General features: G+C 41.5%; 2 protein-coding genes across 2 annotated transcripts; one reads left to right on the top strand and one right to left on the bottom strand.

The window, feature by feature from the left end:
- Positions 1-119: 119 nt before the first annotated feature.
- Positions 120-4,071, bottom strand: tbpl2 (TATA box binding protein like 2; the record flags this gene model as incomplete). Its single annotated transcript, XM_084045905.1, has 6 exons — positions 120-196; positions 633-727; positions 1,189-1,356; positions 1,552-1,643; positions 2,481-2,568; positions 4,001-4,071. 6 exons carry the CDS (start codon positions 4,069-4,071, stop codon positions 120-122), a joined length of 591 nt encoding a protein of 196 aa, XP_083902031.1.
- A 3,944-nt stretch (positions 4,072-8,015) lies between these two features.
- jmjd7 (jumonji domain containing 7) lies at positions 8,016-12,724 on the top strand. The gene is made up of 9 exons (XM_084045501.1): positions 8,016-8,260; positions 8,600-8,753; positions 10,024-10,162; positions 10,409-10,523; positions 11,127-11,183; positions 11,416-11,511; positions 11,669-11,745; positions 11,856-12,015; positions 12,467-12,724. Exons 1-9 carry the CDS (start codon positions 8,200-8,202, stop codon positions 12,589-12,591), a joined length of 984 nt encoding a protein of 327 aa, XP_083901627.1. The 5' UTR covers positions 8,016-8,199; the 3' UTR covers positions 12,592-12,724.
- Positions 12,725-14,166: the final 1,442 nt, after the last annotated feature.

The raw sequence follows: 14,166 nt of genomic DNA on the forward strand, positions 1-14,166 counted from the left end.
TCCACAGCATACATTTTTTAACAAGAAAATAAATAATAAAGAGCTATGCCTTTATCTGAAACAAAATATTGATTGCTTTTCACTTCTAAGCAAATGAGTGATGTTCTACAATTCAATCTTCAGTGCTTCCTGAATCCCTTCAGAATGGGGTAGATGTTCTCGAACGCTTCGTAGATCTCACCGCGGTCTTTGGCTCCTGAATGATCAGAACATAAGCTAAGAATCACACTCTGGTTTATCTGCCTCATACAAAGTAGGAGGCAGATATTATTATGAATTATGTTATTATGAATTATGTAGCAATAATTATAGCAATAATACATTTTGTTTAGCATTTCATACAGGAAAAAAAGCACACAATAGCTCACTGCTCAAAAATAAACATTTGAACTGGTGGTGAGCTTTCACAAATTACCACTTTACAATGCTTTGTAGTTTTGTGATATTTGAACTTCACAAGTTGGTAATAATTATATAATACAAATACTACAGTATGTATTTAAATTTGGAAAATTATCCACATAACTTTGACTGAGCACTGATATTTTACAGCACCCTAACCAGTACAACCACAGTCTTCTACTGTTGTACTGGGAGCTGACCAGTACAACCAGTCTCATATTGTTTAGTACCTGTGAGAACAACCTTCCCAGAGACAAAGATGAGAAGTACAATTCGAGGTTTCACCATCCTGTAAATCAGACCTGGAAACAGCTCTGGCTCATAACTAGCGCGCGCACACGCACGCACGCACGCACGCACGCACGCACGCACGCACGCACGCACGCACGCACACACACACACACACACACACACACACACACACACACACACACACACACACACACACACACACACACACACACACACACACACACACAGTAAGAACAGTTGTATCTGTCATGTGACACAAGTGTACATTATTGTAATATGTCTATCTCTGTCTGTCTACCTGATGAGCCGCCTCTCTGACTGCTGAACTGTCTGTCTACCTGATGAGCCGCCTGTCTGACTGCTGAACTGTCTGTCTACCTGATGAGCCGCCTGTCTGACTGCTGAACTGTCTGTCTACCTGATGAGCTGTATGTCTGCCTACTGAACTGTCTGTCTACCTGCTAAAATGTGTGTGTACCTGCTGATCTGTCTACCTTCCGAGCTGTGTGTGTACCTTCTGTGCTGTGTATGTACCTGCTGAACTGTTGGTGAGTGAGGACCAGTCCCTCCAATCTGATGGGGAAGCACACATCACAGCTTGCCACCATGTTCTGGATCTTAAACTCCAGGAAGCGTGCTGGGAACCCCAGTTTCTGAACCACACGGGCATACTTCCTGGCTGCCAGCCGGGACTGTTCCTCACTGCGTTGAAGGACGGACCACAGGTCAGACTCTAATCACTTTAAGAAGTTCAGATTTAACCTTTATTTAACCAAGGAAATCCACTGAAATTCATACTCCACAGTCAGTCAGTCAGTCAGTCAGATATGCGCGTGCGCACACGCGCACACACACACACACACACACACACACACAATGTTATGATGGGTGTTTGACCTCTTGGCTCCAGTGCAGACCATTTTCCCGGAACTGAAGATGAGAGCCGTGGTCCTCGGTTCACGAATCCTCATGATGACTGCTGCAAACCGCTGAAAACACACGACTAGTGACACTAATGGCTATAGGTTACATTACTACCCCCATTACTGCAGGGTTTGGGGGTCCCCAGTTCAAATATGATTATTTTGGGGGTCGTGGCCTGAAAAGGTTGAGAACCACTGGGTTACCCCCCCCCCCCACACACACACACACACACACACACAGGTATGTTGTTCAGTTCTTAGTAAGCGTGTCAACCACATATCGTCGCTGTCGGGTCGAAAGCTTGTATGTCCAAAGCTATTACTTTTCAGGAAAAAAATAATAATAACCTGTGTTCCAATGGATGCAATATCCTCCTATAATTTGACAAACCTCTGTAGCGTGTGGGTGCATGGTGTCGTGGTGGTGAGGCCAAAATTGTTCTGCCCGGTTCTCCTCTCCTCAGTGGCTGGAGCAATTGATCTGAATTTGCACACAGCCATTGACCCTTACCATGTGCACCTAACAGTGAAGCCCGTTTTCCAATTACAAAATTACGAAATCTCAGCTGTTTATTAGCGTTTTTGTGTTTGCTGGCTCCCGGGTTGCCAGATCATGTGCGCATATCCCCCCAAGGGTATGGTCTAGTAGTTATAATTTAGTCACAAGCCTCTAGCTTGTTAATACTTTTCATTGGATAAATATTTATAAAACCCACAGACACACCTTCAAAATAGCTAAAACAGCACGTCTGTGAGCTTGTAGATTGGCTATTTCTGTGCTACACTGTTGTACGACAAAGTAGGACAGTAATACATGTGAAAAACAAGAAGTAGAAATATGGACATACAAGGTTTCTGCCCCGACAGTAATAATATAAGATGGAATGAGATGCTGTGCGGTACCTTGGGGTTGTACTCTGCATTCCTGGCATGCAACGCGATAAATTTCAGATCTAGTGGACAGCCCAGGGTCACCGTTGAGACAATATTCCTACAAACACACACAAAACTGAGATGTTTCAGTCTGCCATCACACAGAGAACATCATTAATCCATTAAGACCGGGAACGCATCTGCGTCATTTTAAGATTTATTTGGCTATTCAAAAGAAGCACATATACAAGCTCTGCTGGGTTTAAACCAGAAGCCAGGTTTTAAGCCTCTGGGGCTTTTTGTGTTATCTATCCCTTTAGAATAACTTTTTACTGTACAAAAAAACATGTTAATAAAGTAATCAATCAATCAATTCTAGCGTTGTGGAATACATAACTAGCTCAGTGGTCCGTTGTGTTTTTTCCCCCTCTATTCTTACTTTAGATTTATATTATTTAACAATGTTGCATGTCATTTCCAGTGGTGTAATGTTACTAAGTACATTTACTCAAATAATGTACATAACTACAATTTTGAGGTATTTTTACTTTACTGGAGTATTTTCAATTTTCAGTACTTTTACTTCTACTCCACTACATCTCAGACTGGCAAATATTATACTTTTACTCCACTACAATCATTTGAAGTTACTTTGAAGTTACTAGCTACTAGTTACTTTGCAGATTTTGATTATTATTACAAAACATACACTAACCACTTTAGGCCCTATATACATTTCGGCCATTTGAAAATAGCCGATCTACAAGCTCACAATGCGTCGCATCATCGTGAGCTTGTAGATCTGCTATGCAGTGGTATGCTGGGGAGGTGGCATCAAGGCCGGGGAGCTAAACAAACTCAATAAAATCATAAAGAAGGCCAGCTCTGTGGTTGGCCTCCGAATGGAAGGGCTGCAGTCAGTCGCTGAGAGGAGGATTAGGGACAAACTGAACTCCATCCTGGTTAACCCCTCCCATCCACTCTAAGGCGAGCTGCAGGACAGTGAGAGCACCTTCAGCCAGAGGGTGCAGAAATTCTCTTTTACAAGTAAAAGTCTGGTAATCAAAATTTACTTGAGTAAAAAAATATACTTAAAGTACAAAAAGTAAGTAAGTAAGTAGTAAATACGCATTGAGCAGAATGTCCCATTTCACAAGTTCAAAATGTATACAAATCTTTTGAAAATAGCAGATCTACAAGCTCACAATGCGACGCATTGTGAGCTTGTAGATCGGCTATTTTCAAATGGCCGAAATACATATAGGGCTGGAGTGGTTAATGCATGTTTTCTACAAATCTACAAAGCAACTAAAGCTGTCAAATAATAATTGTAGTGGAGTAAAAGTACAATATTTGCCTCTGAGATGCAGAGGAGTAGAAGTAAAAGTATTAAAAATGGGAAACACTCCAGTAAAGTAAAAAATCCTCAAAAGTTATTAGTACATAAGTACAGTACTTAAATGTACTTAACTACTTTACACCACTGCTGGGTGGGACATGGAAATTGCAGATTGCAGCTTTAACAAAGTGACTTTGAATTGCAAACGCACTGCAGCTGTGGAATGATTCCAGAACGCTCTGTGACGGGCGTCATGGGCGTCATCGGCGTCATGGGCGTCATGTGGCAGAAAGGCGAAGCCGCAGTTCCTGTTCCAGGCTCCGTCCCTTGCACCGAGTCTCCAGGTACCTCCGGAGTGGTGGAATTCTGGGTATTGTAGTCTGTGAAGATGCCGCTGTCCTGAGTCATGTTCAATGAACTGTTTCCACCTGAAAAATAAGATAAGCATCAGCTGGATATAATACTGTTTTGTTTTTCATGGAATTAAATGTACATGTATAATTGAATTGAATTGAATTGTTCAACTGATTTGAAACTTATTCTAAACTCCTTTTGCTGGGGACCGTCTGTAACCCTATTTTATGAACCACTGTTCTATAGTATTAATCCATGTTTTCATCAAACCTCTCCCCCCTGTTTCCCTTTCTCTCTGATGGATACATCTTAAACATCATACCAAACACACTGTGTCTACTATTGCTCCATCCGTCCATATACCTGCATTGTTCTGATCGGATGCTGGGTCTTCCTGGGTACTGAGTTCGTCCGGTAGGAAGCTGAGATCCAGTTCATCTCCCAGATGTTTGTTCTCCTGTTCCCCCGTCGATGAGGAGAGGAAGGTCGCTTCCTGGAGCTTAGGAGCTCCCAGCTCTCCATCAAACATAAAGCTAGATGCATCCTGCACAGAGAAACATCTCTTCATCAAACATAAAGCTAGATGCATCCTGCACAGAGAAACATCTCTTCATCAAACATAAAGCTAGATGCATCCTGCACAGAGAAACATCTCTTCATCAAACATAAAGCTAGATGCATCCTGCACAGAGAAACATCTCTTCATCAAACATAAGCTACAGTAGATGCAGGCCTTGTCTGTTTGGAGGTAGTCCAAAATTGTAAACATGTTGCACAAAATCATAACATGTCATGTCCTCATCCACTGTCTGCCTGTATGTTATCAATGTGATATCAGTCCAACTTGCCATACGGAATCCATTACCCTGTATGTATGTGACATCATGTGCTTGTAGATCTGTAGATCTATTTTTTGAAAAATCATTAACATTTGTGCAAATCTTTGAATATATGTATTTTTTAAAGCATTTCATTCTTTTTTAACTCAAATCTTTCCTTTTGAGATGGGGGTCCAAATACATATAAGTTTGGGGGCCCTTGACCTGAAAATTTTGAGAACCACTGATTATAGCAACTTCAGTTTTTTCTAAACAGGATTTAGAAGACATTTGTAGAATCCCCCAGAAGCAAAGATTTGAGTTACAAATATTCACTTAAAAAAATATATAATTCAAAGATTTGCAAACGTTTTCATGATTAAAAAAAGAAAATGCAGATCTACAAGCTCATCGAACGGCACTCGGTGCCACGCTATGAGCTTGTATATCTGCTATTTTTGAATAGTCAAAGTATAAGATAGTGGTTAAAATCAAAAATGACAGGGGTGACAGAGGATGACGTGTGTTTTCCCTGTTCTCTGCCTTGCTGTTTTTGTTTTTGTTCAAGGACCCCATAACTCTGAGAGCATACAGTGTACAGGCTGTGTCGCAGGCTGTCAGATATAAGAAGATATATGAAGTCCTTCAGTCAGTCACAAGATTAGTACAGCAGGGAGGTCAGGTAAAAAAATGTGTGGGTTCCAGCACATGTAGGGGTGAAGGGTAATGAGAAAGCGGATGAGTTGGCTAAGAAGGCGTTAGAGAAAGGGACAGTAGAGATGCCGGTTAGTAGGCCTATTAAGTAAAGAAGAAGCAGTGGTGGAAAAAGTACTCAAATGTTTTACTTAAGTAAAAGTATCAATACATCACATTGTGAGCTTGTAGATCAGCTATTTACAAATGGCAGAAATGTATATAGAAGTGGGTAATGTATGTTTTGTAATAATACACAAAAACAACAAGGTAACTAGTAACTAAAGTATTCAAATAATTGTAGTGGAGTAAAAGTACAATATTTTCCTCTGAGATGTAGTGGAGTATAAGTAAAAGTATTGAAAATTGGTAATACTCAAAGTAAAAGTACCTCAAGTACAGTACTTGAATAGATTAGATACAGTAGTGAGACAGTTTTTGTTTGATCAATACTATGGATCAGAAGGTGGCCACCAAAAGCTGGATGCCAACCACCAGTGGTGGAGGCATAGCCAGGGTCAATGTGGTCATGTATACTTTTTTCCCTTTTTTTTCAATAAACTGTTAAATTGTGATATTATCAAACATAAATATCAGACATATCAGACTACATTTCCCAAAAGGAAATGATGTATTTAATTCAGTGTGACCAGAAGCAGGGATAAGATAAAACAGATCCCACCAGCCCATAATAATGACCAGAGGGGGATATCACAACAAAAAGCAAAAGTAGAAGCATGGATTCTCCCCTGCCTTACTGTGCATTATTATTTCAACAACACAGTCAAATCCTCAAAGAGTTTACGAATCAACACTGATGATTTGTAAAGTGCTTAGACCAGGACACGACATGTCTCTCTATTTTACTTACACTGGCGATGGTGTCGTCAAAGTATTGTTCCAAAGCTGATTCATCCATTGTAAACTAAAGAACATTTCAACAGACGTAACAACATCACAAACACCCATCTCTCTGCCTCAATCAAGTTGATGAGGCACGCAGGTGTGTGTAGTAGCCATGGATCACACGACGGCCGTCTGTCACGACCGTCATGGATGAACTTCAACCTGGTGTTTGCACTTTCTCCATTTACAGCCCGTACATCTACATAAACGTTTACATTTCAAATATAAAGTAATGATCCTATGGACACAGATGTAAATCTTATGTACGGGCCCACATAAGTACCCGTATTGTCTGTATTATTCAATAAAACGTATTTTAATCCGATCAGCGGCCATTTTCTCACAGAGTTATATTGCATTAGAGTGCAATACACCTCTCAACCGATAGAGTCACGTGTCTGAAAGCATACGGAGACAATTTGAAGAAATGGCCACAGATCGGATTAAAATGCTTTTCATTGAACAATACGGATACTTCTGTGGGTAGTACATGATTTTAACATCCGTGACCATGGGATAAGTACTTTATATTTGAAATCTGAAGCTTTACGTAGATTAACGGACTGTAAATGGAGAAAGTGCAAACACCAGATTGAAGTTCATCCATGACTGTCATGTTTCAGGGCTAGGGTGTGTGTAGCTACTTGGAACGGATGCAGGTACTACTGTCTGTGGAAATGTTTAGTTTCCCACCTCCACCTGTAAGCTCATGTGTGAAAAGAGTGTACATCTGCTGAGACGACTAAATGTAATATTTTATATTTTTATATTTGTCATTTGTTTCTGCTGCTCAGTTTGTGATGCCATCGCAAGTAGTTCACTAACTCGCCTGTAGGAGAAGACAACATGTCACCACGCCGCACGCACTGGAGCATTGCAGAAGAAGAAGGGTCTATACTTAGCCCTGAAACAACAACTTGCTCTTGGTTTGGAAAATTTCTCCATTTATACAACCCGTACATCTACATAAACGTTCATATTTCAAATATAAAGTGCTTACCCTACGGCCATGGATGTAATAAGTTAAAACGCTTTAGTTTAAATATCCATATCTTCCGTATTGTTCAATAAAGAGCATTTTAATCCGATCGGGAGCCATTTTTTCGTAGAGTTATAATGTATCAGAATGCAATACACCTTCCAACTGATAGGGTCGCGTAGTTGAAAGTATATGAAGTAAATGTTAAAGAAATGGCCACTGATCGGATTAAAATGGTTTTATTGGACAATACGGAAAATACGGGTACTTAAACCCCACTAAATACATCCGTAGCCGTAGGGTAAGCACTTCATATTTGAAATTTAAACGTTTATGTAGATGGACGGGTTGTAAATGGAGAAATTTCTAAAACCAGGAACAAGTTGCGCCATGACGCCTGTGACAGACGAGCATCATGTGAACGCCAGCTGTGAACCATGGCTAGGTCTGCACTGTACGCATGCGCCCCGGATGTAAACAAAGCAGCATGGCCGCACGGAGCTCTGTGACCTGTCTGCTTCTAAAGACACAATAATGATCATTCTAATAATGTCACACCATAACTAAACAGTAAGAGTGAATAGTCTATTTACTGTTGTGTTTTTACGTCCAGAAATGTGAAGTTTGGCCTGCGGAAGGTTTCAATAAACTAATGTTATTATGGCAGAGCAAATAGCAGCTGTGGAGAAATGTCTAACACAGTTCGCTCAGGAGGCACATGGTGAGTTGCTGCTGTCATTCTCAACCGTTTTAATATTAAGGACCCCAATTTTGATGCGAATTTTATCTCTGGGACCTCAATCTAAGAACTAAGAACTTTGGGGTCTATTCGCTCTACATCTCAGAGGTGGGCTGTGGACAGCTCAGAAACCTGAATTATATGAAAATACCAATTATATGAAAATAAGGTTGAAAAGGATGATTGATTGAAGATGAGTTATTATTTTATGACAACCCAAACACCTGCTAAACAGCCTTTGATGAGGACCAACCAAATGCACCACTGATCCAGGTTGCCAATAGAAAACTGAAACTCTTTTTTTCCCCTTTTTTCCCCCAGAACTGTACCTGAACCAATCAGTGCCTTACTTGGATGAGCCCCCACCTCCTCTGGACTTCTACCGTGACTGGATTGGTCCAAACAAACCCTGTATCATTCGCAATGCCTTCAACCATTGGCCGGCCCTGTCCAGGTGGAGCCCCTCCTATCTCAGGTAAGGGTGACATATATGGTTGTTCTTGTCATTCAGTCAATATTTTCAGGATTTGTGTCATTTTGTGCAAAACGGGCCCCTCCCTCAAAGGCCAACCATAGGCAAGAGACAAGGTGTATCAATTTGCATGAGGACTAAATGTGTTTTTTAGTAGAAGCAAAAGGTGTTTTGAAGAAAACACAAAATGGCAGAACATCTTGTCAGGCGTGGCCTATAGGGGGAGTTGCATCATGATCCAAGGAATGCAGCGGGGAGAAAAATGATTGTACAACCTACAGTTTAAGAGTTACAGGCCAAAATGTGGCCTGTTATAGCGCCACCATGAGGCTGAGGCAAACGGGGCAGAGGAAGACCTAAAACACCTGGAGAAGGAGCACAGAGCAGGATTTTAAGAAGAAGGGACTGACACGGAAACAGCTGGTCAGGGTGCCCCAGACAGAAGAGGCCTATGTTCCGAAAGGAACATAAAGGCCTAAGTAAGTAAGTATCATGAGGCTGATTTGACTGGGAGTGTGCGTCCCATGTTTCACGCTGATCGGTCCAGCGGTGGCCGGCATTACCTGCTCACAGACAGACAGGCAGACTCACAGAATCACAGGGGTGAAAGCATAATCCCCGGCCCCGGCCGCTTCGGCCAGGCGGAGATAGGAAGGTTTAAGAATGAGTGATGCCAGATCACATAAAAGCATTAGGAGAACACAGATCCTCAGAATGACTTTGTGAGAATTATTCAAGTGCTACAGTACAGTGGCGTATGGTGGATTCTAACGTTGACCGGGCCAGAACCGGGCCAGGGGGGGGGAACTGGTTTGACGGCTAAACTGGTTTCCTAATGGCCAGTCAGTAACAATTCGGCCGAATGCAAATGAGCCCCATTTGAAAACAAAGGCGACTTTCTGTGGTCGGCTACAACAGAATAGGGTGAGGGGCTGCTAATGTTGATTTTTTGTTTTTTTTCCCCTGGCGGTTCTTGCCCCTACACAGGGGCAAGCTGGGTCTACAGACCGGGCCATGGCCTCGTTGGCCCCAATGACGATACGCGCCTGCTACAGTACCGCTTTCATGGGAAATGTTTCTTCTTTTTAATAAATGAATTGAAAGTATATTGAAATGATGAAATGTGTCAGTAATTAGAATTTCTTTGTATATTTAAATTACATTGTTAATCGCAATTATGTACGTGACAATTAATCGTCAGCTTAAATGTGTGACCGTGACGGCCCTAGTTACACAATGTGAACATCTGGTTTCACTGCTCTTCCCCCCCCAGGGAGACGGTGGGGTCAAAGGTTATCAGCGTGGCCGTGACCCCTAACGGTTACGCAGACGCTGTGAACGGAGATCGCTTTGTGATGCCAGAAGAGCGACAGATGACCTTCTCCTCCCTGCTGGACGTCATCGAGAGGAAGGTAGTAAAATCCATGTTATATTCATTATTATCGTGGTGTAGGGAAGGGGCGATATGACTTCAAAATAGAATCAATATAATAATCATGATTATTGCCTTTTCAGACTCAACCTCACCCCCTAGTCCACACTGGTTTCTCCTTGTATCCTTGATGCTATATCTTGGTCATGTTTTGCTAACTTAGATTTGTGATGCGTTCACTATTATATTAATATCATAGTATATTAATACTAATGTTATTTTTTAGGTGGAGCAGCGTGGAGTCTTCTACGTACAGAAACAGTGTTCTAACCTGACAGAGGAGTTGACTGAACTGACTGAAGACGTCGAGTCTCACATACCCTGGATGAGCCAAGCTCTGGGTACCAATGGCTTCTGATACAATATATTGTAATAGGCCAGTGCTTATCAAACTTTTTCATGCCAAGGACCCCTAAATTGATATATATTTGGCCGCGGACCCCCATCTGAAAACGTTTTGTGCCAGGGACCCCCAGGAGCGAAGATTTGAGTTAAAAATGTGTGCTTTAAAAAATGTATATATATTTTCAAAGATTTGCACCCATTTTAAAGATTTTTCAAAAATAGCAGATCTACAAGCTCATAGCGCGGCACTCGCTATGAGCTTGTATATCTGCTAGTTTTGAATAGCTAAAGTATAACATAATAGTTAAAGTGGTTAAAATGATTGTGATGCTATATTAACTACTTTTGCTGGGGACCCCCTGGTACCCCCCCAAGGACCCCTGGGGGTCCCCGGACCCCGCTTTGATAACCAATGTGTAATAGGCGTCCCTATTTTGGACATGTCATTATTGTCAAAAGTAAAAGGAATAATTTATCAAAAAAGTGTTGATAAAAAAGCCCCTTAAATGGCATAAAATAAAATTGAAGAAGAAAATAACAGAGTGAAATGATGGCAGAATTATCAGACAATTAACACGTCAATGTTTTCTTCTCCTCAGGAAAGTTACCAGATGCAGTGAACTTCTGGCTGGGTGAAGGCAGCGCCGTCACTTCCAGTAAGACCTCCACATTACGTTCACATTACAGTCATTTAGCAGACGCTTTTATCCAAAGCGACTTACAATAAGTGCATCCAACATAGGTAGGCAAAACATCATGTGCTGACTGTACACGGGGCTCCCTCTTTCTTTGGTGTCAGATCTACAAGCTCACAACACGTCGTGAGCTTGAAGATGGGCTATTTTTCGCTACTTTTGTTTCAGTAACATGTTTATTTGTATGTTTCAGTGCATAAGGACCACTATGAGAATCTCTACTGTGTGATCTCTGGAGAGAAACATTTCATCCTCCTGCCTCCATCGGATCTCCCCTTCATACCCTATGGTAACCATAGTAACATACTGTAGCTTTACCACGCCTTGCACTAACCCTGGTGACAACAGGTTAACCACGCCTTCTGGTAACTCTCCCTCTCCATCTCCCTCTCCCTCTCTCCGTCTCTCCCTCTCTCTCTCTCTCCCTCTCTCTCTCTCTCTCTCAGAGTTGTACCAGCCTGCGGTCTACAGACAGAAGCCTGATGGAGATTTTGAAATAGTTGATGTTGCGGCGTCCGAAAAGGTGAGCCGTCGTTTCTTTCCTCCTTCTCTTCTTCCAGTTCATGTACAGAGCATCTCATCCATCCTACATCCATCTCCTCCTCCTCCTCCTCCTCTCCTCTTTCTGTAAAGGTCCCGTGGATTCCGCTGGACCCGTTGAATCCAGACCTGGTCCGTTACCCAGCGTTCCGCGGGGCGCGGCCTCTGAGCTGCACGGTGAAGGCAGGAGAGATGCTGTACCTCCCCTCGCTGTGGTTTCACCACGTTAGACAGACACACGGCTGCATGGCAGGTACGTAACAGTACAGTGGTGGGAAAAAGTACTCATGTACATACGGTAAAAGTATCAATACTGCGGTGTAGAAATACTCTGTTACAAGTAAAAGTCCGGAATTCAAAATGTACTGTACTTGAGTAAAAGTACAAAAGTATCAAAATGTACTTCAGGTACCAAAAGTAGAAAGTACTCATTATGAAGAATGTCCTGTTTTACATGGTATCGTATGTATAAAATGTATTAAAATCTTTTGAATGCTAATTTCACATTTCTTTTCTGTATTATTTGACAATTTGGCCAATGTTTGACCAGTTTTTATAGTATAGTTTGTTGATTACTATTTGATGCAGTGATGGTCTTTTAATTTTCTTTCTTTCTTTTTTTAAAAGTTCACCCCTCCATCTGATCCTTGTACTCCTTTACTATTGTTTCTGATGTAATGTCACTGATCTCTGTGTGTCTGCAGTGAACTTCTGGTATGACATGGAGTTTGACATCAAGTACAACTACTTCAAGCTGCTGGAGTCTCTGGCTGGTCTCACACTGACATCACAGGAAGTGACATCAGAGGATGGCCAGCCCACATCATAGCTCTGCTAAAAACTCTGTCAAAATAAGTAGGTATTTGCACTAGTTACTTTATAGTAAAGGTCTAGTTATATTGAAGCTATTTTGTACCTAATGTGTTTGGTAATGTGGCTGAGGGCATTGAATATTGAATAAAATATACGACTGTAAAGCAACAAATGGATTAAAAATGGGTCCTAACCAAGTATAGTGTGTAATTATTTTCTTTTTATATATATTAACACATTTTTGTAGACTATAGCTAACTCATGGTGTAGTTAACAGTAGGCTAATGTTGACATCATGAGTAAGTATAAACTTACTAATTTAACCACAATTTAACCACTGACAAGAAATACTGCCACTTGACATCTTTGGTGACATTTACTTGTCATACATCACGTTACACAGCTATTCCATCCAGCAGAAACATACTTTTAACCACTAGATCATGGCACACGATGCACTAAGTAGGCTATAGAATGAATTTGACCAATGAGGATTATTAATGAATGGACAAACTTGAGGCTCAAATGAATTGGGTCCTAGTTTAACACTGTAGAATGTGTCCTTATTATGTTTACATCTTTAGACTTAGTTCTATCCAGTGGTGAGCTGTGGATTTTTGAACTAAGGGTACTGTATTTTATGACGTCACACGCGCGCACGTGCGCGCACATAGCCACTCAGCTCAGTGCTAGTTGAAATACTGTATTCAACATGTGATTATTAATGTAATCATATGTATTATTATTTTGTTGTATTGTTGCATTGTTAATTTGTTGTTTTTATTTTTGTTTAAAATTAATTCTTTTATTTTCCTTTTAATTTTATATAAAAGCCCTTTACATAGACTCACCCACACATAAGTAGGCCTACTTAAAATAATCAGACAACTTGTCTTTGTCTTGTCTCAGAGAACTGGGTCCTCTGCTAAGCGACCCCCTTCACACCTTGCAGTGCAGAGATGTTGTCTGTCATTGTGAGAGGAATGTAACACATTCAATTCAAGTCCGTGTCTTTTCTCGAGTAGCCTAATGTTATGCAAAGCAGCCAGGTAGACGCTATTGAGAACGGCTCGCCACTGACGGCGCGAACCTTGAGAGGCTATTGTTTTTAAACTTTAAGGCGTTAAAGACCGCCGCTGACGGTGCGTGCACGCGCGCCCCCAGCTCCCACAGTGTCAGAACTAAGGGTACGCCGTACCCCCCCGTACCCCCTACAGCTCAACACTGGTTCTATCTCCATCTGCAGTGCCCAATTCCGATACTTAAGGGACTACAGGTTGCAGAGGAAGTTTCAGACCTGTGCTCAATAACTGATGTCCAAAACGTCCGTCGAGTTCATAAACAAACGTTATGTATTCTCTGTAGCCAATCTGTCACTTCAGCATACAGTAAATACATACATAAACTAGAAAATGTGCTCCTCGGAGCACAAGTCTCCGCCAGCAAATATTGGAATTTATTCCAAGATTGGAACTTTGATGATAGGCGTTGCGCCTTTGCTTCTTCATCAGTTTGCAGACAATGATTAGCTTCTTCAGTTTGCATAATAAGAGTTAGTTGCACTGTGTCATCAACTGTGACTGGAAAGTAC

The sequence above is a fragment of the Gymnoscopelus microlampas genome (assembly GCF_963454915.1).
Source record: "Gymnoscopelus microlampas genome assembly, chromosome: 20".
Taxonomy (NCBI): domain Eukaryota; kingdom Metazoa; phylum Chordata; class Actinopteri; order Myctophiformes; family Myctophidae; genus Gymnoscopelus; species Gymnoscopelus microlampas.